The 24,314-nt window shown below is 32.9% G+C and overlaps 1 protein-coding gene across 1 annotated transcript in view; it reads left to right on the top strand.

The window, feature by feature from the left end:
* The window catches only part of Fsip2 (fibrous sheath interacting protein 2), a 77,368-nt gene that overhangs the window by 16,522 nt on the left and 36,532 nt on the right, over positions 1 to 24,314 (top strand). Inside the window, exons 10-15 of the mRNA XM_027943941.2 lie at positions 11,153 to 11,265; positions 12,037 to 12,082; positions 14,990 to 15,102; positions 17,261 to 17,327; positions 23,018 to 23,075; positions 24,156 to 24,192. Coding sequence (XP_027799742.2) covers positions 11,153 to 11,265; positions 12,037 to 12,082; positions 14,990 to 15,102; positions 17,261 to 17,327; positions 23,018 to 23,075; positions 24,156 to 24,192 — 434 coding nt within the window. The remainder of the gene's footprint in view (positions 1 to 11,152; positions 11,266 to 12,036; positions 12,083 to 14,989; positions 15,103 to 17,260; positions 17,328 to 23,017; positions 23,076 to 24,155; positions 24,193 to 24,314) is intronic.

Here is a 24,314-nt window from a genome sequence, read left to right as displayed (position 1 = left end):
ACTCAGAATTGTTTAAAAACATTTATACTTGTGTAAAGCATTTCACAATTTTGTGAAATGAAATTTTGGTCCATTTTAGTCATATCCCATTATATAAATTTATCATAGTTTCTAACATTCATTTTTCTGTTGATGAATTTATTTGATAATTTAAACAATGAATGATTCACTGACTATACTTGTATGTATAAATCACCTGGTAAACATGAACAAGTGATTCTTTAGGGATTCTGGGCCATCTCTTCTCTTATGAGAAATTACCATCTTTTGTCAGTTTTCATCCTGGATTGATTTTATTGGATTTAGAAGAGTTCTTAATCATGTTTGATACTCCTCACTTATTATACATGTATATATGACATAGCAAATATTTTCTTAATATTTATGATTTATGTCTATTTTTGGATATATAGAAGTCCAATATAATAAAATTTAATCTTTATAATAAAATAATTTGTATATTTTATTATGTTTTATTTTAGATTTATTTGGATGATCTCTTTTTGACATTATAGAGACATGAGTCTCTTAGTTGTGAAATGATATTCTTAAAACTTTCTTATTAAATATATCAAATATAAACCAAAACACACAGAAGAGGATAATGAACATTTGTGTGCCTATTATTCATTTTCAATAACTCATGGACAATCTTGCCATTGCCCTCAAACTCTGTACCTGTGGACATATTGGTTTTGTTTTGTTTTTAGATGTATTATTTTTTAGATATGTGTAATATTATTTCATACATCAGTATATCAACATATAACTTTAGAAGATTAGGATTTTTTGCATTTTTTAAAATTAGAGCTTAATTGTTGTTATAGTAGTTGGGTTCATCCCAACAAACTTATACATGCATGGAAATCAATTTCATTTTATGACCTCCCCTTTCCTTCCCTCTTTTCCTCCCTATCCTCCCCTTCCCCTCTTCTTCCTCTACACTACTAGACTTCCTTTCACTTGTCTAATAATTTGTATTTGATTTTTTTTTAAATAATAGTATCCTTCCCTCCTCCTTTCCTTTATTTTATTCTAGCTTTTGCATATGATAGAAAACATTCAACCTTTGAGTTTCTGTGTTTGGCTAACTTAGCATGATATTATTCATTTTCATCTATTTACCAGCAAATGACAAAATGACATAGTTTCATTCCTTTTAATGGCTGGATGGAACTCTGTTTTTTGTTTTGTTTTGTTTGTGTGTGTATCTGTGTATTTATGTGTCTCTGTGTGTGTATATATCTAGATATATACACACACAGTTTCTTACTCCATTCATTTATTGTATTATTTATTTTTTGGTACTAGGGATTCAACTCATGGGCACTCAACCACTGAGCCACATCCCTAGCTCTATTTTGTATTTTATTTAGAGTCTTGGTCATACTGAGTTGCTTAGCACATCACTGTTGCTGAGGCTGGCTTTGAAAATGCGATCCTCCTATATGAACCTCCCTAGTCACTGGGATTACAAGCATGTGCCACTGAACCCAGCCCCATTCATTTATTGATGGACATGGGAGTTGATTTCATAATTTAGCTATTGTGAATTGTGCTGCTATAAATATTGATATGGCTGTGTTGCTGTAGTATGCAGATTTTAGATCTGTTGGGAAAATACCCAGGAGTGCATTGTGAGGTCATATGATAGTTTCATCCCTAGGTTTTTGAGGAATCTCCATACTGCTTTTTAGGCTGGTTGTCCTAGTCTGGAGTCCCACAAACAATGTGCAACTGTGCCTTTCTCCCCACACCTCATCAGCACTAATTGTTCTTTGTATTCTTGATCTTTGCCATTCTAACTGGCATGAGATAGAATTTTAGGATAGTTTTCATTTGCATTTCCCTGATTTTTATTTTGTGTTTCTTTTACTGAGAAGTGTATGTTTAGTTCTTTTCTCCAATTATTGATTGGGTTATTTGTAGGAGTTTTTTGTGCTAATATTTTTTACTTCTTTATATATTCTGGATACTAATCCCCTATTGGAGAAGTAGGTGGCCAAGATTTTCTCCCATTCTGTAGGCTCACTCTTCCTTAGCTTTGCAAAAGCTTTTTAGTTTAATGGCATCCTATTTATTGATTGTTAGTTTTATTTCTTATGCTTCTGTGATCTTGTTAAAGAAGTCTGTGCCTGCACCTATATGATAGAGTGTTGACCAGATGTTTTCTTCTTCCAGTGGTAAGGTTTCTAGTCTATTCCTAAGTGTTTGATCCATTTTGATTTGAGTTTTGTGCAGGGTAAAAGATAGGGGTCTAATTACATTTTTTTTACATAAAGCTATCCAGTTTTCCTAGCACTATTTATTAAAAAAGGCTTTCTTTTTTTCTGAGCTATACTTTTGGCACCTTTTGCCAAATATCAGATAATTATAGGATTTTCTGTTTGTGTCTTTTATTATGTTTGTTGGTCTATATGTCTATTTTGGTGCCAATATCATGCTGTTTTTGTTACTGCATCTCTGTAGATCAAGTATTGTGATTCTCTTGCTTCACTTTTCTTGTTTAGTATTGCTTTGGCTATTCTAGGTCTTTTATTCTTTCAAATGAAGTTAAGAAATGTTTTTTCTAGGGGCTGGGAATGTGGTTCAAGCGGTAACGCGCTCGCCTGGCATGTGTGGGGCACTGGGTTCCATACTCAGCACCACATAAAATAAAATAAAGATGTTGTGTCCACTGAAAACTGAAAAATAAATATTAAGAAAACTTCTCTCTCTCTCTTTCTCTTTAAAAAAATGCTTTTTTTCTAATTCTGTGAAGAATGTCATTGATGGGGATTGCACCAAATCTGTATATTGCTTTTGAAATGAAATGAAATGAAAGTATGGACATTTTGACATGGGATGTTTTTAGATCTTCTAGAATCTTCTTCAATTACTTTCTTCAGTGTTCTGTAATTTTCATTGTAGAGCTCTTTTATATCCTTGGTTAGATTAATTCCAAAGTATGGCTTTTTTTTTAGTGTATTGTGAATGGGATGGTTTTCCTGATTTCTTCTTTGACTGAATCACTGTTGGAGTATGATCTTGTATGCTGATATTTTGTAAATTCATTTATAAGCTCTAAAACTTTAGAAGTCTTTTGGTGGATTTTTTTTTTTGCATCTTCTAGATATAGGATCATATCATTGGCAGAGATAGTTTGTATTCATTTGATTTCCTTTTCTTGCCTAATTCCTCTGGCTAATGTTTCAAGGGCTATATTGATAGTAGTGGTGAGGGTGGGCATCCTTGTTTTGTTCCTGAATTTAGTAGAAAAGCCTTTAGTTTTTCCATTTAGTATGTTGTTGGCTTTGGGTTTGTCATAAATATCCTTAATGGTATAGAGGTAAGTTCTTTCAATCTGTTTTTCGTCAGCGTTTTTAACATAAATGGATTTTATCAAAAGGCCTTTTCTCTACCTATTGAGATGATCATGTGATTTTTGTTCTTAATTCTGCTTAAATGATGAATCACATTTATTGATTTGTGCATGTTGAATCAACCTTGTATCCCTGGAATGCAACCCAGTTAATCTTGTGTATTATTTTCTTGATGTGTTTTTTGAAATGCAATTTGTTAATATTTTATTTAGGACTTTTGTAGCTATATTCATCAGGAATATTGCTGTATAGTTTTCTTGATTCATCTTTGTCTGGTTTTTGTATCAAGGCTATACTAGCTTCATAAAAATATTTAAGAGAGTTCCCTGTTCTTCAAGCTCATGTGATAATTTGAAAAAGACTGGTATTAATTCTTCTGTAAAGGTCTGGTGGAATTTAGCTGATCATTCATCAGGTCCAGGGCTTTTCTTTTTTGAAAGGCTTTTAATCACTGTTTTAATATCATTACTTAATATTTATCTGTTTAGTGCATCCATATCTTCAGGTTCAATTTGCACAGGTCATATATGTCTAAAACTTCATCCATGTCTCCCAGAGTTTCTAGTTTTTTTAGAGTATACATTTTCTAAATATGATCTGATAATCCTCTGGATTTCAGAGGAGTCTGTGGTGATATCTCCTTTTTCATCTCATTGATTTGCTTCTCACTTTTTCTTTTGGTTAGTTTGGCTAAGGGTTTGTCCATTTTATTTATATTTTCAAAGAACCAACTTTTTGTTACATCAATCCTATGTATTTTCTTATTCTCAATTTCATTGATTTTGGCTCTGATCTTAATTAATTCCTGTCTTCTGCTGGTTTGGGAGTTAGTTTGTTTCTCTTTTTCTAAAATATTGAGGTGGACCATAAGCTTATTTATTTGGGATCTCTCTAATTTTTAATGTAGGTACTCAGTGCTATATATTTGCCTCTTAAAATTTCTTTCATACTGATCCAGAGATTTTGATGTGTTGTATCTTTGTTCTCATTCATTTCTAAGAATTTCTTGATTTTTTTATTTTTCCCTTTGATTTATTCTTCATTGAAAAGACTATTATTCTATCTGTATGGGTTTATAAGGTTTGTATTATTTTTCTTGCTGTTGATTTCTAGTTTCTATATCATATGATAGGATATACGAGATTATAGCATTTTTTAAAATGTTTGCTAAGATTTGCTTAGTGGCCTAGAATATGATGTATTTTGGAAAGGGTTTCATGTGCAGCTGAGAAAAAGGTTAATTAAACTGTTTGAAATATTCTGTAATTGTTCATTAAGTCCACTTGATTTATAGTGTTATTTAGGTTGGAGATATCTTTGTTGATTTTTTGTTTTGATTAACTGTCTATTGGTGATAAGAGAATATTGAAATCCCCCACTATTATGGTTTTGGGGGTCTGTGTAAAATTTAATGTCATAGAAAATTTTTTCCATGTACTTGGGTGTACTGATGTTTGTGATGTACATATTTACTATGATTATACCTTCTTTTTGAATTGTTTCCTAGTATATAATGTCCTTCTTTTTTATATACTAGTATATAATGTCCTTCCTTTTGTCTTTTGGTCAACTTTTACTTGAAATTTACTTTGGTCAAATCTGAGAATAACTCATCCTGCTTGTTTTCTTGGACCTAGAATATTTTTTGCCATCCTTTTACCTTCAGCTTGTGGGTGTCTTTGTTTATGAGATGGGTCTTTTGTAAACACCATATAGTTAGATTTTGTTTTTTGATCCATTCTGATAACCTGTATCTTATAGTTAAGGAGTTGAGATTATTAACAGTGTTAGTATGGGTATGTGTTTGTGGTATCCTACCATTTTGTTTTTTTCTATATTTTACTCTGTCTTGATTATTTTTCTATTGAATTTCCTCTGTGGGGTTTTTTCATTCCTCTGTGTGAAGTTTATCTTTTTAAGTATTCTTTGTAGTGCTGGTTTGGTGCTCATAAATTCCTTTACTTTTGTCATAGAATGTTTTTATTTACCTTTAGAATTTGCGACTGAGTTTTTCTGGGTATAGTAACCTTAGTTGATTTTTTCAGTGTTTAGAATATCTCATTCCAGGCCATCTTTGATTTTAGGGTATGAATGGAGAAATCAGAAGTGAGACTTACTGGTTTTTCCTCTAAATGTGACCTGTTCTTTGTCTCTTGTAACTTTTAATATTCTTTCCTTGTTTTGTGTTGGACATTTTGATTATGATATATCTCACAAAGCTTCTCATTTGGCTTGAGTCCATTTGGGGTCCTATAAACCTCCTGTATGTGGATGTTTATCTGATTTCTGATATGGAAGAAATTTTCTGTAACTATATCATTGAAATTTTCTTCATATCTTTAGTTTGCATCTTCATGTCCTCTTCTATCCCTTGATTCTCAGGTGTGGTCTTTTAAAGTTATCTCAGAGTTCTTCTATATTCTGGTCACGTTCTATAATTTTTCTCTTTATTGCTTTCTGTGTATTCAAGATCATTTAGCCCTGTCTTCAATGCCTGAAGTTCTTTCTTCAAGGCCCGAGGTTCTATTTTCTATACTATCTAGTGTGTTATTGATACCTTCAAATGAGTTTGTAATTTGATTGATCTTGTCTTTCATTTATGGGAGTTCTGCTTAGTTTCTTTTTAGTATTTCTATTTCTTTACTAAAATTATCTTTCATCTCCTTTAATTTTCCTCCCTTAGATTTTTTTTAGTTCATTGAATATTTTGATAATCAGTTTTTTACAATCTTTTTCTGAGTTTTCATCTACCTCACCATCAGTGGGTTCCTCTGTTGGGGGATTGTGGATTTTGTTTGCCTATTTTCTCCTGTTTTTAGAGGGCTTGATCTTGTGCATCAATTGAAGTGAATTCCTCTACCTCTTTTTTCTTTTTTTTTTAAGGCACAGTCTTAAGTTGCTGAAGTATACTAGAGTGATCTGCATTGAAATCCCTTTGTAGATGTGGTGTCTACAGTCTTTCTATTATTTCAATCTGTTTCTACTATAGCTGTTTCTGCTTGGGGCCTGATTGTTAGTTTTGGGTTTTGTCTTTTCTGTTCTCTGTATTAAAGTGTAGTTGAAGATTGAATATTATTAATTTGTGTGTGGAGGAAGGTACACTGTCTTTTGGTTGAGTTCAGCAACAGAGTTGAGTGTCTATCCTGTAAACATGAATTGTCCCTGTAAGTCCAGCATTTCACAGATAAGGGAAAAAAGTAATAACAACAAATAATACAAACAATGTACAGTATTAAATCAGTTACTTGGTTACTACTATGACATCTAGATTGTTAATTTCCACAAAATCCAGAAATGGTAGGTCAGTATTTACCATCAGCAAAACAATAAGTATCCATGTATTGTATCTTACATTAAATCAAACAACAAGTGTCCACTATGGGATCCACAGTAGTAATAATTGCAACAATATTAATGGTGGGGGCAGGTGTTATATAAATCACTTAGTGCTGAAAGATGGTAGGAATGCAATTAAGAATAAAGAAAATATGATATGAAGGTGAAAAACAAATTTACAATTTCAAAAAGCAAATAAAGAGAAAGCAGAAGAGAAGTAGAGTGTGGTGATTATAAGGAAAGAGAAAAAATAGAAGTAAAAAAGGAAAGGTTGAAGGACAATTGAATTTAGCTGTTAGCAAAAGAAAAAAGAGAAAGAGAAATAAGAGAAACAGACAAATGAAAAACAGTAAAGAAAACCAAGATATTCCTAAAAACCCTAATGTCCAAAAGGCAAGTCAAGGAAAAATAAATACATTTTGAAAAATGAGCATGAAAGTAAAGGCCAAGGGTTGTTAAACACTTCCTTTCTTTGTGTTGCTCACCAAGTAGTCAGTTGAGTTCAAAAATTCTCAGCTTTCCTTCTTACTAGTATGAGTTAGGATGGGATAGGAAGTACTGTCAGCTGGAGTTTTGTCTGAACAGACCAGGTCCATGCACTCTCAGGGTGGAGCCTCTACAGTGTTCTATGAGTGAAATTCCCACTGGCTTGGGTCTAATCAGGCCTCAGGGGCTTTGTGGGGTGGCAAATGCTCTTGAGAGATTAGATCAGTAGTACACCCCTAGGGCCTGGAAGTTGCCGATCTCTGCTGGAATTCTGGATCCCTGAATTCTCCCTAGGATTCTACTTGTGGGTAGGGGGAGCCAATCCTTCACCCCCTCTGCTATCTACACACACAGTGTTTACTGTTCAAACTCCTGACCCACTTAAGCTGGTCTTATCAGCTGCCAGAAAAAGGGCTCCCTTCACTTTTTCAACTTGAATCCCTCTAGGTAAAATATTCACTTTCATTTTCCTAGGTACAGCCTAGGGCATGCAGCAAGCACTTGCCAGGACCACATAACCATCTTTGCTCAGATCTCCTGGCTCCTTCAGCAGCAGCTGCAGTATGGCCGCCTCATGATGGCTTTAGCTTCAGCAATCTGTGGCCAGTTGGGAAACACAGATGCTTTTCATACACCAGTGTACAGTTCAGCCTCCGGATGAGCTAAGGGAGGCTTCTTTTCTGATCTCAAGATTTTCAAAACTAAATCTGTCTATTGTATTTCTCTACGTTCTTCCTCCCTCTATGCTGAATCAGCCCTGGTATTACTGCTGCTGCAACCAGCTTGGCTCCAAAATGTGTCTCTTTGTCAAATATACCCAAATTTCTGAGTCTCTAAGACACTCTGTTCAATATTGGATTGTAGTGAAATCCCTCTTTCACTTACTTCACAGAGAAGCAGTATTTCTGCTTCCTGAATCCTGGGTCAAATAATGCAAGCTTTCTCTAGCCCAGCATCTTGAATCTCCAAGATAAGGATTATTTTCAAAAATACATACCAACAATGCCATTACATATTACCCAAATTAATAATTAATAATTTCTTTACATCATCTAATAATCAATTATCATCTAAATTTTCAATAATGTTGTAAATATATATTGTTATTAGTTTGAATCTATACTAATCAGCTTATCAATGTTCATTGTGATACATTTTTTGAGTATATTTTAATCTATAAGTTCCTCTTCCATGCATTTCTCATTTCCTACCTTCTTTTTTATGTTTACATTTATTTGTACAAAATTGAATTGCTTATCTGGTACATTCCTTATCTATATGATACATTCTGTATGTTCTTTCCTCTGTGTTTACTATAAAGTACTAGTTAGACCTATTTGTTTTCAGGTTGACTTTCTTCAGTAAGACGGATCCCAAATCGTTGTGTACCTTTCATTCAGGAAGCATGTAATATCTGTTTTTTCTCCATGATCTCAGCAGTCTTTTGAGTTCAAGGCCTAAATCCATAAATTAAGGATTTCAAAATTGAGATATTTTAATTCTATCATTGCTTCTGCACAGATTAGCTGGAACAGTTTTGTAAAAATAAATTTGCCCTCAACTTCAATTTGCTTACATTATGGTACAGAATAAATATTTAATATTTTATTATCATTCAACAATTTCAAAATGGTGAATTATTTTAGTAACAATCTTCAAAACATGCAGTTAGTTTTTTTAAGTGTCATGAAGAACTCCCAGGTTTATGTGCTTCAACATACGTAGCTGTTTAAATTTGTGAATTTGTGACACTTAACAGCATGTGTTATTGTTTATTAATGCTGATGTTGTGACAGCTCTGGCCAGTGGATACCCTCTAAGATAAACCTAGAGTTCTTTTGTGTCTAAATGTTGGTATAAATTTGGTGATAGCTATCTGAGAAGATGGGATAAGCCAAGTTTATTTTCTATATATAGAGTTGCATAAACACCACTAAATTGCACTGGCAAATTTAGTTATAGATAAGTGGTTCTACTTATAAGCATTCTCTGCTCTTCTGTTGATCTGTTTGTATGTAAATATAACATCCTCTTCATTGTTGTAGGTTTATAATAAGTCTTGAATTCTAACAGTTTGAGTCATCCAATGTTTGTTGTTTTCTATCTTGACTTGATTATCCTTGTGCACTTACAAAAAATAATTTAGAAACAACTTGGAAACTTGTAAAAAGTAGCCTGTCATGATTTTATTTAAGACTAATTTTCATTTATTTTTTGGGGGGGTATAGTACTTCTGTTATGATGTTAAACAGATATGGCCTTTATGTTCATTGTGATGTTCTTATATAACTTAAGGAAAAGTCATCGATATTAGTGAGATTATTGTAGAAATTTGAAAATAGCCTTTATAAGATGATATGCATCCCTCTATTTGTAGTTCACAAAGAGTATTTAACATGAAAAGTTATTGAAATTTTGTATTTTCCCTCATTTTTGAGATAATCACATGAATTCTTTCCTTTTTTCTTTTAATGTGATAAATTACTAAGTGTGTGTGTGTGTGTGTGTGTGTGTGTGTGTGTGGTGCTGGGAACCAAATCCAAGGCCCCTTACATACTAGGCAAGGCTCTATCACTGAGCCAGTAAGGGGATAGGGCTATCCCTAGCCCCTTACTTTGAGTTTTGAATGTAAACTAGTGCTTTATTCTTGGGATAAACTTCATTTATTTATCATATTCATGATGCATTATTTTTATTATATATTGTTGGATTTGATTTATTTTCTTCATGGAAAAATTAAGGTTTTATTTTATTGTAATATCTGGTAAATGATATTTTGGATCACTGTGATCTTAAAATATGAGTTAGTAATCATTCAGACTTATTCAATCTTTGAAATTCTTTGAATTTCTTTCAATTCTTTGAAAGAGTTTGTGCAGATTTAGTTAATTTTTTCCTTAGAGCTTTGTTACTATTCAGAAATGAAATTATTTTAATTTGTATGGAAAGTTTTTAACTACAAATCCAATTTCTTTAATAGAGGATTCTTCCTATTATCTATTCATGAATAAGATTTGGTAGTTTGAGTTCTTCAAGGAATTTGACTCTTGCATAACTTTTCAAATTGATTTCTATGCAATTTTCATTAGATTTATTGTTAATTTAGTAATTATCTGTAGAATCTATTGTGCTGATTGATGTCCTTTATTCCTGAACAATCCAACATATCTGTTTTCCTGAACTTTAAAGATTTGGCTATTGTTTTCATTATTTTCTCCCATTTTTCTCTTTCTACTTATTTTTCTATTTCATTTTACTTTGATTCTATTTTTTTTTTTCTGCTAAGTGTTGGCAAGACATGAAATAACTGAAATTCTGATGTACTGCTGATTGGTGTATTTAAAAATTAGATGGTCAGTTTGGAACTAGCTGGAGGTTTCTTAAAAATTAAACATACTTACCATATGACCCATGTATTTGCACAAGTGAAATGGAAAAAATATACATCCCTATAATATTTGTATCTGAAAGTTCATAAAAGTTTTATTTATAAAAGGCCTAAACCAGAAACAATCCAAATGTCCGTCAACTGATGGGTGGATAAAAAATAGTGACATATCCATACAATGATAAAGAATGAACTATTAAAATACATAATACTATTATGTTTAATGATAGAAAACAGGCCCCCCAAATTATAAAACGACAAAAAAGCTAACAGAAGAACATTATGTACATATAAAATTCTAGAAAAATTCAAAACAAAATGCAAAGTAATCTTTAGTAAGAACAAAATCAGAAATCATAAGATCAAATGTTGGGGGATGGGATTAAAGAGATGGCTAGATTACAGTGGAGCATGAGAAAGCTTTTATTGGTAATTAAAATGTTATCTTTATTGCAGTGATGGTTTCAGAGCTGTATATATATTTAAAAGTTGATTAAAAATAAAGTTTATATAAGTACAACTTATTGTACCTAAATTATACTTCAATAAAGTTATTTTTAACTTTTTCATTTACTTTTAGGACAGACAACAAATGTTATTTATCAGTCTCTAAGTAGTTCAAAGAATATTACAAAAAAATCAACTTCAATTGTTTATCATCAAGATTTGCAGGATAATGGTATAGAACTAAAGGTAAGAAATATTAAGTTTCAAAATTTTACACAGTAGTTATTGATTTATCTTCTTAATTTTTACTTCTGTGAGCTATGATAAGGCACTGATTAGGTAGGAATGTTGGGTTATATTCATGAGATCTGATCCCTTGCCCTGTCAAAGTGTTGAGTTAGTTGTGTTCTCAATGTTCTGTGCAATTTAGCAGAAACTGATCCAAACAAATACTTAGCCATTATAGTGATATTAGCTAGTATTTATTGATCATGTACTGTTAATCATACACTGTGCTAAGTCAGAAGCATGAAAAATAAGGAAATTGGGTTACATAGATTTCAAAGATAAATAAGACACTATCATTGTCTAGTGAGGCAACAGATACAGAAAAATGTTGTAATAAAATAAATCTTAAGTAATTCTAAGCAGTGTTTTCAATAAACATTGCGTTAGAAAGGGTATGAATTGCTAGAGTTGGATTTTTCTGAGACAAATGACTCTGAACTTTTTAGATCCAGTCATTGAAGGGATCACCATGCCTTTAAACAAAATATAGAATACTGGAAGAGAACATTGCTATATATTGGGCTCAATTTTAAACTAAATTTGAGACCATATGGTAGGTATCCAAGAGGTTGATGATTATATTCTTCCTGACACAACTTTTATGAAAGATTGCTTGGACGAAAGGGGAAAGCATGTAGACTCATTTTGTTGACTGATAGAAAGGAAAATCTCTTTCAGAAGTACAGTTACTCATGGATTTGTTTTTGTCATTTATGTTGTATCATATAGAGAGATGGAATAATGAATAAAAAATCAAGTCTTACTGATGAGAGAGGTAAGAAATTGGAGAACATTCATAATTTTTTTGTTATTAAATACATAATTATAGTTTGTTTTTTTAAATATTTTTTTAGTTGTAGTTGGACACAATATCCTTATTTTATTTTTTATGTGGTGCCGAGGATCGAACCCAGGGCCTCGCACATGCTAGGCAAGCACTCTACCACTGAGCCACAATCCCAGCCCCATAATTATAGTTTTATCATATAGTTTTTAAAGCTGTTTTGCTTAATTATTAAATGTATGCTTATTTTGAAAAATAAAGGATGCTACAAAATTATTAGTGAATGTAATATTTTAATGAGAACATTTACTTAAGTTACAGTTAGATGAATGTTCCCTTTGTCATTCATGAGTGGTAGAAAACTCTCTGCTGTACCTGTTTGTAGTGGAAGGTAGAGTAAGTTACTAAAGTACTATGGTTTGGGAGGCTGCAATACAATTATCCTCATATTCCACTACCATTCGTCCCTGAAAACAATACATCCAGTTTCCCATTTTCCCATGATATATACTTTACTTAAAAATGTTGTGACTTGGGCTGGGGCTGTAGCTCAGTGGCAGAACACTTGCCTAGCATCTGTAAGACACTGGGTTCTATCTTTGGCAACACATAAAAATAAACAAATAAAATAAAGGCATGCTGTCCATTACAACTACAAAAAAAATGTTGTGACTTGCTATGTTTGTACAAGTCTAAATACTAACATACTAAATATGCTAAAAATACTCCAATGTATGTCCTAAATACACAGGAAATATAAGACATCTTCATATAGTGGCTAATAACCACTTGAAATTTAACATAACATAAATTTATCACCTTCATGAATCTCCTGTTTTCACTCAGGGACAGAACCTGAATTATCTGAGCCTTTCTTGTTATTTTTACATCTAAAAGTTGCTACTTCTGTATAACTGTATTCTTTATCCTATCCTCTTTATACATACGTGTGTGTGTGTGTGTATGCATATACCTTGTGTATATGTATATATATACATACATATACCTTGTGTATATGTATATATATACATACATATACCTTGTGTATATGTATATATATATACATATATATACCTTATTTAATAGAATCCATTTATTAATTGTAACATCACTTAATATATCTATGTGTATTAATAAAAACATATCTATATAATAAAATAGCAATTTTCTGATGAATAAAGACTTGATTTCATATTGTTCATACAGAAATGGGTTAAATATTTTACGAAGAACAATCAGTAGATTTGGATTTAGCAGTAATTTTATGTATCTTTGGACTAAACCTCACAACAAAAGGATATTCAGGTTCAGCTCTAATATCCTCAAGATGATGGGAGAACTCAGTCAATCTTGCTTATGCTCATCAAACACTAAGTTCTTAACATCGTTTGATTTTTCTTCTAATACCATTTGATTCTTATTTTTAATTCAATGTACAATCTGTACCACCTCCATTAGACATGAGAAACTTCCTAATATTTTCTATAGAGCAAAGGAATAGATGCCTACATTGAAAAATTAGTGGCTTATCTAAATGTTGCCCTGACATATTAAATATTTACTAGTTTCTACAAATATATCATTTTACTATGTTTTCTATCATAATTATAACCTGTTCTAAATTTTTATAAAAACTATATTGTAATATTTTCACTGTCTTGTGAAATTTACCTCCAAAATTATATTATTATATTAAAATTCCATAAGCAATATAGAGGAATTCTTAATTCAAAACATCCACTATACCATCTGATTACATCATACCTTACATTTGGTGGTGGGGGGTGTATCCAAAATGTTCTCCAAAAAATATTTTATTTGAATATCCTACTAGTTTTTCTGATTATTAGCTATGTCAACCGTTTTGGACCCTTTAGGATCTTTACATATATTCTGTGAATTTCCTTTGTGACCTCCTGAGACTTGAGTGTGAAGAAAATAACAATCCTCTCATCTAGCAATCTCTAGCCCACTACTTCTGTCCTTGTTTCTCCATGCTTTACTATTGAAATAACTTTCCTCCTATCATTTCTTCATCTTTTAACCCACCATACATTTTACTGTGAAAGCAATCTTCTTAAAAAACAGTTTTATTTATTCTCCTGTGTGAGTCACATGTTGTGTTCATTACCAACTGAATGAAATGAAAACTGTTAATTTCAGCAGTGAGCTATGGATAGTTTCATAAGAATAAGCTGGAGTATTAAATAAACTAGGGTTAGAAGTTAAGAACTTCAAACTTGCCTTTGAAGGAAATGATGAGCCAATGGAAATTTTAGCCAGCATTACAGTTTAGATATGAGATATCTGCCAAAACTTCAGGTGTAAGACAATGCAAGAAAGTGTATAGGTGAAATTGAGTTTTGAGAGCCTTAAGCTAATCATTTCATTAGTCCACAGATAAGGATTAACTGGCCAGTAATTAGGCAGGTAGGGTGTGGCTGGAATAGGTTCCTATGGAGTATATATTTTATTTTTGTTGAGCAGAGCTCTGTCTCTGCTTCCTGGTACTATGTTGTGACCTGCTTTCCCCCACCACACTCTCCTACCATGATGTCATGCCTTACCTTAGGCCGAGAGCAATGGAGCTGGCCATGTATGGACTAACGTCTCTGAAATCATGAGCTCCAAAATATACTTTTCCTCTGCTAATTGTTCTAGTCAGGCCTTTTGGTCACAGCAGCGAAAAAGATGATGGTAACAGTAAGCATCAAAACAGACAAGTTGTTCTTGGAGATACTTCCTTAACTCAAATAAATTCTTGATTGTGGTAATTCCTGCTATTCTGTCAGTTCAACAGAGAAAATGTGCAGCAGGGAGAATGTTGTAAAATAGTATTTGCCCTTTTTCCCAGCAATATTATCTTCTCATGTTTAAAGGAATCTCTTCTTTCTCTAGGAGGTATAAACATATCAGCTCGAGGTTCAGTTGTTTCAGCTCAAACTTCACCCACAAAAGGTTACCATAAAAGTTCACAGACATTTATAGGGGCTCCAATTCAAAAAGAAGAGGTATGTAATATTTCTTTTCTCCAAATATAAACAGAATAAGTGAAATTTGGTCTTTTGTTCATCATTTGTACATGAAATATCACTCTTTACTGACCTTATGGAATAACTCTATTCCATGAAATTAATAATACCTTAATAAAAATGTAATAATCCTAGGACCCTCTGTCTAAATGTAAGCCACACGATGGCAGTTTGCAATGTGTACCTGAAGTCTTCAAAGTAATCAAATTACAGTTCTTTGATCAGGCTTCTAGTGTACTAATATAGAACATTGCGACCAGTGAACAATTACTTGCTATAGGAGAGTTGCAAAACATATTCAGGATACTGCCTTACATATGAAAGGGATCATCTCATTGGGTGTGGCAGCTTGGGAGTTTGAGGCAGGAGAATCACAAGCTACCATCAGCAATGTATTGAGACCCTGTCGCAAAATAAAAAATAAAATGGGCTGGAATATGGCTTAGTGGTTAAAAGCCCCCAAAATGTTAAATCCCCAGTACCAAAATAAATAAATAAATAAATTTCTTCTGTGGATTGTCAACTTGAATAAGATGAATCAATCCATAGTTTTGGTTTCATCTTCAGCATAGTGTTAACTGGTTAACTATGATAAGGATTAGAATGATTTGAAAAATTTTTTGATAAACTGGAGACATTATTTATAAAGTCTCTGAAGTAACAAGCTGCCACATTTATTTATTCTCTCATAATAATTGTTATCTGTATAATTATTGACAGTCAAAATCATACATAATTCTTAAAATGTATAGTTAGCACAATATGCTTCTCTACAGTATAGTTTCAGTACAAATAATACTTTGACATTACATAATAATCATAGTTCACTGTTCTACTATATCAATAGCCATATTAATTATGCTAAGAATCAAAAAATATATTTCTTTGCAACACTGACATTTGCAGTGGTCATATTGTCCAACATATTTCAAAGGTTATGTTGTTAATTATAAAAAAGAAGAAAAATGCCTTTAAAACTATGTATGAATTTTATCATTTCCTTTTTGGGTAATGTGTATATTATTAAATTGATATCCATATGAATCTCAAATGAATATCAGATGTTAACAGATACCTAACTTATTATGAAAAACAGAATGAATATTTTTAAGTATTATAAAATATTTCCCAGTCTACCATTATCAGAAAATGTATTTCTTGTAGCCTATTTTTAGCTCTTACACAGGGTACAGAAAAAAATAAAAAAGAAATATATTACAAGGAATTTGCTTCCCTGGAGTTGTTTGGGCTCCTAGAAAAGTCTGAAGAACCAAATTCCATGTTTTGAGAGAATCTATTATTTGCCTTCTAGCTCTACTTAAATTTTTTCTGTTGTTTTGTAAAAAACAAACAAATGAACAAAAACACTCATTTTCTTCCCTTTGAGAGGATTAATTTCCTTGTTAATTAGTGCATTCCACAAATAGTGAATTGGAGGTTATCACTGAATATTACTCTGCAGAAAAGAAATAACATAGCAGCCTTGGAACTACTATCTTTAAAGGAGCGTTCTTATATGATTGGCCTTTGACTGGTGTTTAGGAAGATGACTGGGGAAGCTTTACTTTCATTACTAAGAAGTGTGGTTCGCTGTACCTGGAAAGTGAAAACAATATGATCTTGTATAGGGTATCTATAGGACGTCCTTTAATAAAATCAACAGGTGATAAATTTTTCATGTATTTCCTTGGGTAGGAACATTTTAATAATATTATTATTTTTTTTTATTGTTAGAAAAAGTATACCCTCACGTTTATCTTCTTACAAGGGAGAAACAGATAAAATAAGGAAGATTGTGTGTGGATTTCTCTATACCTAGCCCTTACTTTTTCTAATGTGTATTTTTTATTATAATAAATCCTAGATGTGAGTTACAACTATAGACTGAGTCTCAAACTCTTAGAAAATTATTAATATATGGATGGTCTTGTGGGTACCCTTTGACAATAATAAATATTATAGAAACATAGTAAAAGTTGCACATTTCTTATAAATTAATATTTAAGATAAGTTTAAAAAAATTTAAATTCTTAATATAAAATTTAAAATGTATGCATAATTTAAATATAGAAATAATAGACAATGTTCAAATTCTAGAAAAAGTTTTTAAGAATCTATAATTTTTTTGTTTATGTAGAAGGAGATAAATACTGACTGGAGTGGAAGACCAACCAAGAAGAAATCAAGCTATATCTCTGAATCAGGTAACTATCAGCAACAATTATTGAGTAAATCATGCAATTTATTTACTTACTCTGTCTACTAACATTATTGTTCTCTTGCTACATGCTAAGTCTGGCACTGAACATATAGGGAAAATATTCCTGATTCTTGCCCAGAGCTATCAGAGTGTATAGTTCTGGGAAGATAGTAATGGCAAAAATCACAACTCAGTATTATAATCACCATATAAAAGTAGGTGTATATAAATGTCAGAACATGTAAGAAGACAATGCCTAGGTCTATCTAGGGTCCTCAGAGAAGCCTGCACAGAAGAGGCTTGAATGAATAATGAGAAAGAATTTTAATAATAACAAAGAATTTTACATATTCTTATCTTTTATTTTTATTGAGTTAGTACTAATGTTGACAATTAAAATTGAAAACTATTGTTGAAATTTGTGCTTATATTCTTATATCTATTGTTTTCTCTTTGTAACTCCTCCCCACAAACTTTTAGGTATAGTTTACAATTAAATTTATATATAAGGACTACAGCTTGATAATTTTATATTTGTATGCATTATAAAAAATTCACCACCATCAAGCGAGTTAACATATCCTTCACCTCACATGATTGTACTTTTATGTGTGGTTGGAACACTTAAGATCTACTGTTTTAGCAAATTTCAAGTTTACAATACAATATTTTTAACTATCACATCGCAGATCACATAGTTGCCATTTTGTGTGTGTGGTTACAAAACTTAAGATCTACTCTCTTGACAATTTTTAAGTATACAACAAAATTTTGTTTACCTATAGATGTCTTATATGTTGGATCTCCAATACTTAACCAATATTGTATAAATAAAACTTGTACCAATTCACTGTACTTTCCCAAAATATTCTGCCCACCCCCATTGCCCATGCCCTAGTAATGACCATTCTATTCTGGGTTTTTTGTTTGTTTGTTTGGTTGGTTGGTTGTTTGATTACTTTATTTTCTTCAGGATTTAGGTTCTAAAGCCTTTGATTTTTATGACCAGTAAGAAATAAGAAGTCCCTTTGTACCAAAATATATAGAATCCTTTGAATTTTATTGTTTTATGAGTTTGACATTTTATATTCTACATATAGGTGAGATCATGTGTGTTAGTCAGATGTCATTACTATGAACAAAATAACTGACAAGAACAACATAAAGGAGGAAAAGTTTATATTGGACTGACAGTTCACAGTTTTAGTCCATGATTGGGCAACTCTATTACTCTGGGTCCGATGTTAAGCAGAACATCATAGTGAGAGGGTGTGGCAGAAGAAATTTCCTCAGGTCATGGCAGACACAGAGCAAAGAGAGAACGTGGTAGGGACAATAGAAAATATAAGCACTTGCTCATGAGCCCCTATAAAGATTAAAAGCAATTTACATATATCCAGTATTCAGTGTTACAGAGTAAATATTCCCATTTCAAAAAGGAGAAATAGAAAGAAGGGATGGGACCAAAAAAAAAACTAAACCCCAGTTGGACAAATATATGTCCTGTAATGCCATGTTGAGCATTCATGGCAAGTGTTGGTAGGATATAAACTTGAAATTTATTGGGCAGTCCTCCACTTTGGCCTTCCCTGTTGCAGAATTCATAGTCTCTCACTTAGGCTGGCTCTGTCTTCAGCCAAGCCAGAAACTTTCCTGAGCTGATGTTCCTCATTATGGGCATCTGTTAATCAGGGGTTTCTTCATCACAACTTGTAGGGGTTCTGTGTTTGAGATTGAGGTCTCTGATAGCTTCATGACTGTTGCATGCTTGGTGGCTAGGAAGTGTCTGTGCAAAGACACAGAATGCCTGGCTACTGGGAAATCTTTTGTGCAAAGACACAGAATGCCTAGCTGCTGTAGCAGTGTCCTTCACGGGGAGGCTCTGTGTTAGAGTCTTATCAGCCTTGACCTTAATCTCAGAATCTTATCAGTCTCAACCTTGATCTCAGGCACACAGCTCCTGGAAATAAAGGAACTCTCTTGTTAGACAACTACAGTGTTTCACTGAGCCTAAACCTGCCCACATAACAGTAACTTTATACAATGTAATTTCTTGAGAGCTACACAAAGCTCCTAGCATTGCACATTGCAATTTAGTATGTAACTGAGGAATAAGGTGCATAATATTGCTAAGTCTGTAACCTGCCTAGTAATACAATGAACAATATGTACTAATGATGCCAATGAGCTGAAGTAACCTATTGATATAAATAAAGCTTGGCAGTTTGGCCCCTGTGTCATTCTGCCATCTTTCTTTCCTGCCCCTGCATCTTTTCTCTGTGTCCCCTTTTTTATTTTCCTTACAACAACTTTGGTTTGCTTCTCATAGTTTCATGTATCACCCACTCAGAGGCTGCCTGCAAGGATTTTCACTCTGATGCATGTTGTCTCATTTATCGGGCATTTCTTTGAAATCTCACCTCACCTGAGCCCCTAACTTTAACAACCTGCATTCCTGCAGAACTAGGACAATGTAGATGATTTTAAGGTCTGCTGCCAGCTCCAGCAGTAGCTATGATCCTAGTACCAAGGACATAGTGACCTCTCAGTGCCTAGGTGCTAAGCATCGTAAACTGAATCCTGGAGTAACAACCTCTTTGGAACCCCTGTATGAGCAGGGTACCCGCTGTATTTTATGAAAGTTTTCCCTTTTACATCCTTGAACCTGTGATAGGTGTGGTCTTGTTGATTCCTGAGATACTCTCAAGGCATCTTTTCCATTGTCTCTCTGCAAAGTACTTAGCTTGTTATTAGTGGTGATAGTCACTTCAAAAACATGCCTTCATTGATCCCAATTTTGCATTCATTTTTCTGGAAAAAGAAATGCAAGTTTTTAAAATATTTCCTCTCTGCTTCTCACTCCCAATTCTCACAGCATACCTGACTAAAAGCTACCAAAAACACCCATGCCATTGCCAGAATATTGTGCTTCCTTGAAATTTCCCCCACCAGATTTAGTCAATCACCTTTAGATTCAGGCTCACAGAAAATTTCAAGACATGGGAAAAGTGTAGACAAATTCTTTGCCAGAATGTAATATGAATGTCCTCTAGTCCCAGTTGAAAAAAGTTTCATTCCCCTCTGAAACCTCATTCATCAACAGACATTTAGATTTGGCTTTGTATTTGTTGTTGTTATGATTTGGATGTGAGGTATCCCCCAGAGCTCATGTGTGAGACAATGTAAGAATGTTTAAAAGACAAATGATTGGGTTATGAGAGCCTTCACACAATCAGTGAATCAATGCCCTGACTGGGATTAACTGAACCATAACTGAAGGCAAGTAGGGTGTCACTGGAGGAGGTGGGTCATTGGGGGTGTGCCTTTGAGGTATATATTTTGTGTCTGGCAAGTGGAGTCCCTCTGTTGCTCTTGCTCTGCTCTTGCTCTGATCATCATGCTAGCCATCTTCATCTACTATGTTCTTCTACCATCATATCTGCCTCACCTCAAGCCCCAAGGAATGGAGCTAGCCATCTATGGACTGAGACCTCTGAAACTGTAAGGTCCTAAATAAACTTTTCCTCCCCTAAAATTGTTCTGGTTGGTATTTTAGTCATGACAGTGGAAAAGCTGACTAAAACAGTTGTTATTACAAAATACAACTATTTGGACTGGCTACTTTCTAAAGAAAAGAAACTTATGTAGTTCACAGTTTGGGAGCTAAAAGTTCATGATTGGCAGCTCCACATGTTCAGTCACTGCTGAGGGCCTCATGGTGAATGGCAGCATATTTGGAAGAGATCCTATAGAGAAACAGGAACCAGAAGGATTTAGGAGTCAGGCTCACTCTTTTTTCAATGCTCTGCTTTCAGGGGAACTAATTTGTTCCACTAGAACCTCTCAAAGGGCAATGCTCCCAATGATCTAATCACCTTTCACTGGACCCCATCAGCTCCACATAACCTGTCAACATCACCACATTGAGGACAAGCTTCCAGAACACAAGTTTTTGTGAGACACACTTACACTATTCCTAAATCATAGCAAGAGGGTTCTATGTATTGACTATTGTGACTAATCCTGCAATAAACAGGGGAGTGCAAATATCTTCTCACTATATCGATTTCATTTATTTTAAGTGTATACTCAGAAGTGAGATTTCTGGATTATAAATAGGTTTATTTTTAATTCTTTGAGGAAGCTTCACTCAGTTTTCTTTAACTATTAAATGTATTCACATAACCACAAACAGTGCTATCAGCATTTCTTTTTCTCTATAACCTTGCTGACACTTGTTATCTTATGCCTCTTTACTCAAATACATTTTAACAGGTGTGAAATGTTATCTCATTGCAATTTTGATTTGTATTTTCCTGTTGATTACTGATTCTTGAGCATCTTTTCATGTAACTTTTGGCTTATTGTATGTCTTGTATTTGAGGGGGGTATACTAGTTCTATTTAGGTCCATAGCTCATTTTTTAAAATTTGGTGATTGTTTTGCTGTTGAATTGAGTTTCTGTATTTTCAATATCAATCTTTTAGGTATGTGGTTAGCGCAAATTTTGCACAAAATATTGCACAATTTTGCTTGTCTTCTTTGATGTGCAAAAACTTTCAGTTTGACATAATTTTATTGTGTACCTTTGCTTTCTTTTTTTTTTTTTTCATGTGCTTAGGATGTCATATTGTAGGCTCACAGAAAATCTCAAGACATGGGAAAATGGAAGACAACAATCTCTACAATCCCTACAATCTCTTCTAGTTGTTTTAGGGCTTAAGATCTTACATTTAAGCATTTAATCCATTTTGTGGTCTTTTTGGTTTTTTGTTTTGGGTTTTTTTTTTTTGGCATATGAAGTGAAATAAGGCTCAGATTTAATTATTTTTTATGTTAATATACCATTTTTCTAACAATATTTATTGAAGAGACTATCTGGTCCCCATTGTGTCCTGAGTAACTTTTTCAAAGATCAATTGACCTTACATGTATGGATTTATTTATTTTTGCTTCTATATTCTTTTATAGTATGAGAAAATTAAAAAAAAAAAAAGAGCTTTTGGCTTTTTTATTCATGTGCCATACTGTTTGCATCACTACTGTTTTTTAATGTATTTTGAAATAGGTAGTGTAATGCCTTCAGCTTTGTTCTTACTCAGGGTTGCTTTAGCTTCTTGGGGGTCCCTTGTGATGCCAGGATTATGTTTTCCTATTTCTGTAAAGAATGACATTGGGAATTTGATATGGATGCAATGAATTTGTTTATCACTTTGGGTAATAGGGACATTTTAAAAGTATAAATCTTTCAATCCATTAACATGAGATCTTTTCATTTAACTATGTTTTGTTTAACTATTATCAGTGCTTTATAACTTTCAATAGGAGTTAACACAAGGTTAATAAGACAGCAAGTTAGGAGAGGACACAGAGTACTAAACAGGAAATGGCAAAATCAATGGTCCAGAGGCATAGAAAATATTTCTTTAGGAGATTGTGGTATATTCTGTATCTCTGCCACACAATACATATGAAAAACTAGCTATATACACTGTAGGGGTAGATAAGAATGTCAGACTTACAGTGTATTTTATGCCTTGCCAAAGACTTTGGATTTTACTATGGACAATCCCTAAAAGCTTATAAACAAGGCAGTGACAACCAAGAATATCAATCTACTAGAGGATGAATTTACCATTTATAAAGTTGCTAAGGATGAGATATAAATTATAATTTTGTTTTCCTAATATATAGGACCTCAGGGTAGAGCTACAGCCACGGGTATTTTTTCTTCTCCTGTTTTCTCAAACACGTAAGTGTCTAAAAAATTTATGTGTAAATTATAAATTAATATTTTAATCACTGCATAATAGTGCTCTTCATAAGTACATTATTGCATGGAAAACTCCCTTCTTGTAGATCTACTTGGAATTAGTGAAGCTTCATTTTTCAAACTTTCAGAACTAACCTTAAATTGCAAACAAAATAAATAACTGTTTGTCCTCTTTCCTTCAGAACTAACCTTAAATTGCAAACAAAATAAATGTTTGTCCTCTTTCCTATCTTCTTATCCTTATGGCTGTTACATTCAGGGGCTTGTAGGCACAGTCCCCATTCCCTGCCCCAGGGAATTTCTCAGGATCTGAATATTTTTTCTACTCTTGGCATTCCTATACCCTTTGAGATTATTGACTTCCTATCATTTTATTCATAAAATTTACTACACAATATTAATTAATTAATCAGTTATTTCCTTCATAAAATATATTTACAGTGTACTCCACAATAATGATCTCTAATGATGTAGCCTGTCGAAACTTCCAAAATATGTTTTTTTAAACCCCAGGTTCTTTTCGTTGCTCAATTCTTGGTGACTATCTATTTTAATGGTGCTTATTTGTCTCAGCTTGAGAAGAGTCCCTTCATATTATTAATCCATCAAATGGATTAATCCATTGATTATATTACAGCTCTCATGGTGTAATCATTTCACCTTTTAATATTGCTACATTTTCTAAAATGAGCTTTTTGAAGATACCACATATTCAAACCATAACAACTCCCACCCAATCCTGTGTCCTTCCCCAGAGAATCATATGCATAGTTAAGATATGTCAGAAGCAAACAAGCAGACAGGTATATTGTTTATAAAACAGCTATAACTGTACACCCCTGAGTAATAAGAAATAAGACACATTCCTGAATCCAGAGGCCAATATCTAAAGAGGAGGTGAAATTAGAGAGTTGGACCAAAAAAAAAAAAGTTTTATTCATTTTTAAAATTTTTTGCAGTGAAACTGTCAGGGAGAGACCAGTTAAATCATTAGATATTTTGGAAAGATTTTTATAAATTCTTTATCTTAAAAGTGACCAACCTTTCTTGGCTTTACAGACAACAGAACCTTCTACAAAATTGTTTGCAACAAAAAGTATGTATCATAAGAGTCACTGAAAAAGCAGCATATTAATTATATCTTCTTATGTGTCATAATAGGAAAAAACTTTGTGAATCCAATAACCAGGAATCATGTATATTGATTGCTCATCTTCC

Source organism: Marmota flaviventris, chromosome 11, assembly GCF_047511675.1.
Source record: "Marmota flaviventris isolate mMarFla1 chromosome 11, mMarFla1.hap1, whole genome shotgun sequence".
NCBI classification, from domain to species: Eukaryota; Metazoa; Chordata; class Mammalia; order Rodentia; family Sciuridae; genus Marmota; species Marmota flaviventris.
Note: the sequence above shows the minus strand (reverse complement) of the source record. Positions and strands in the feature narration are given on the sequence as shown.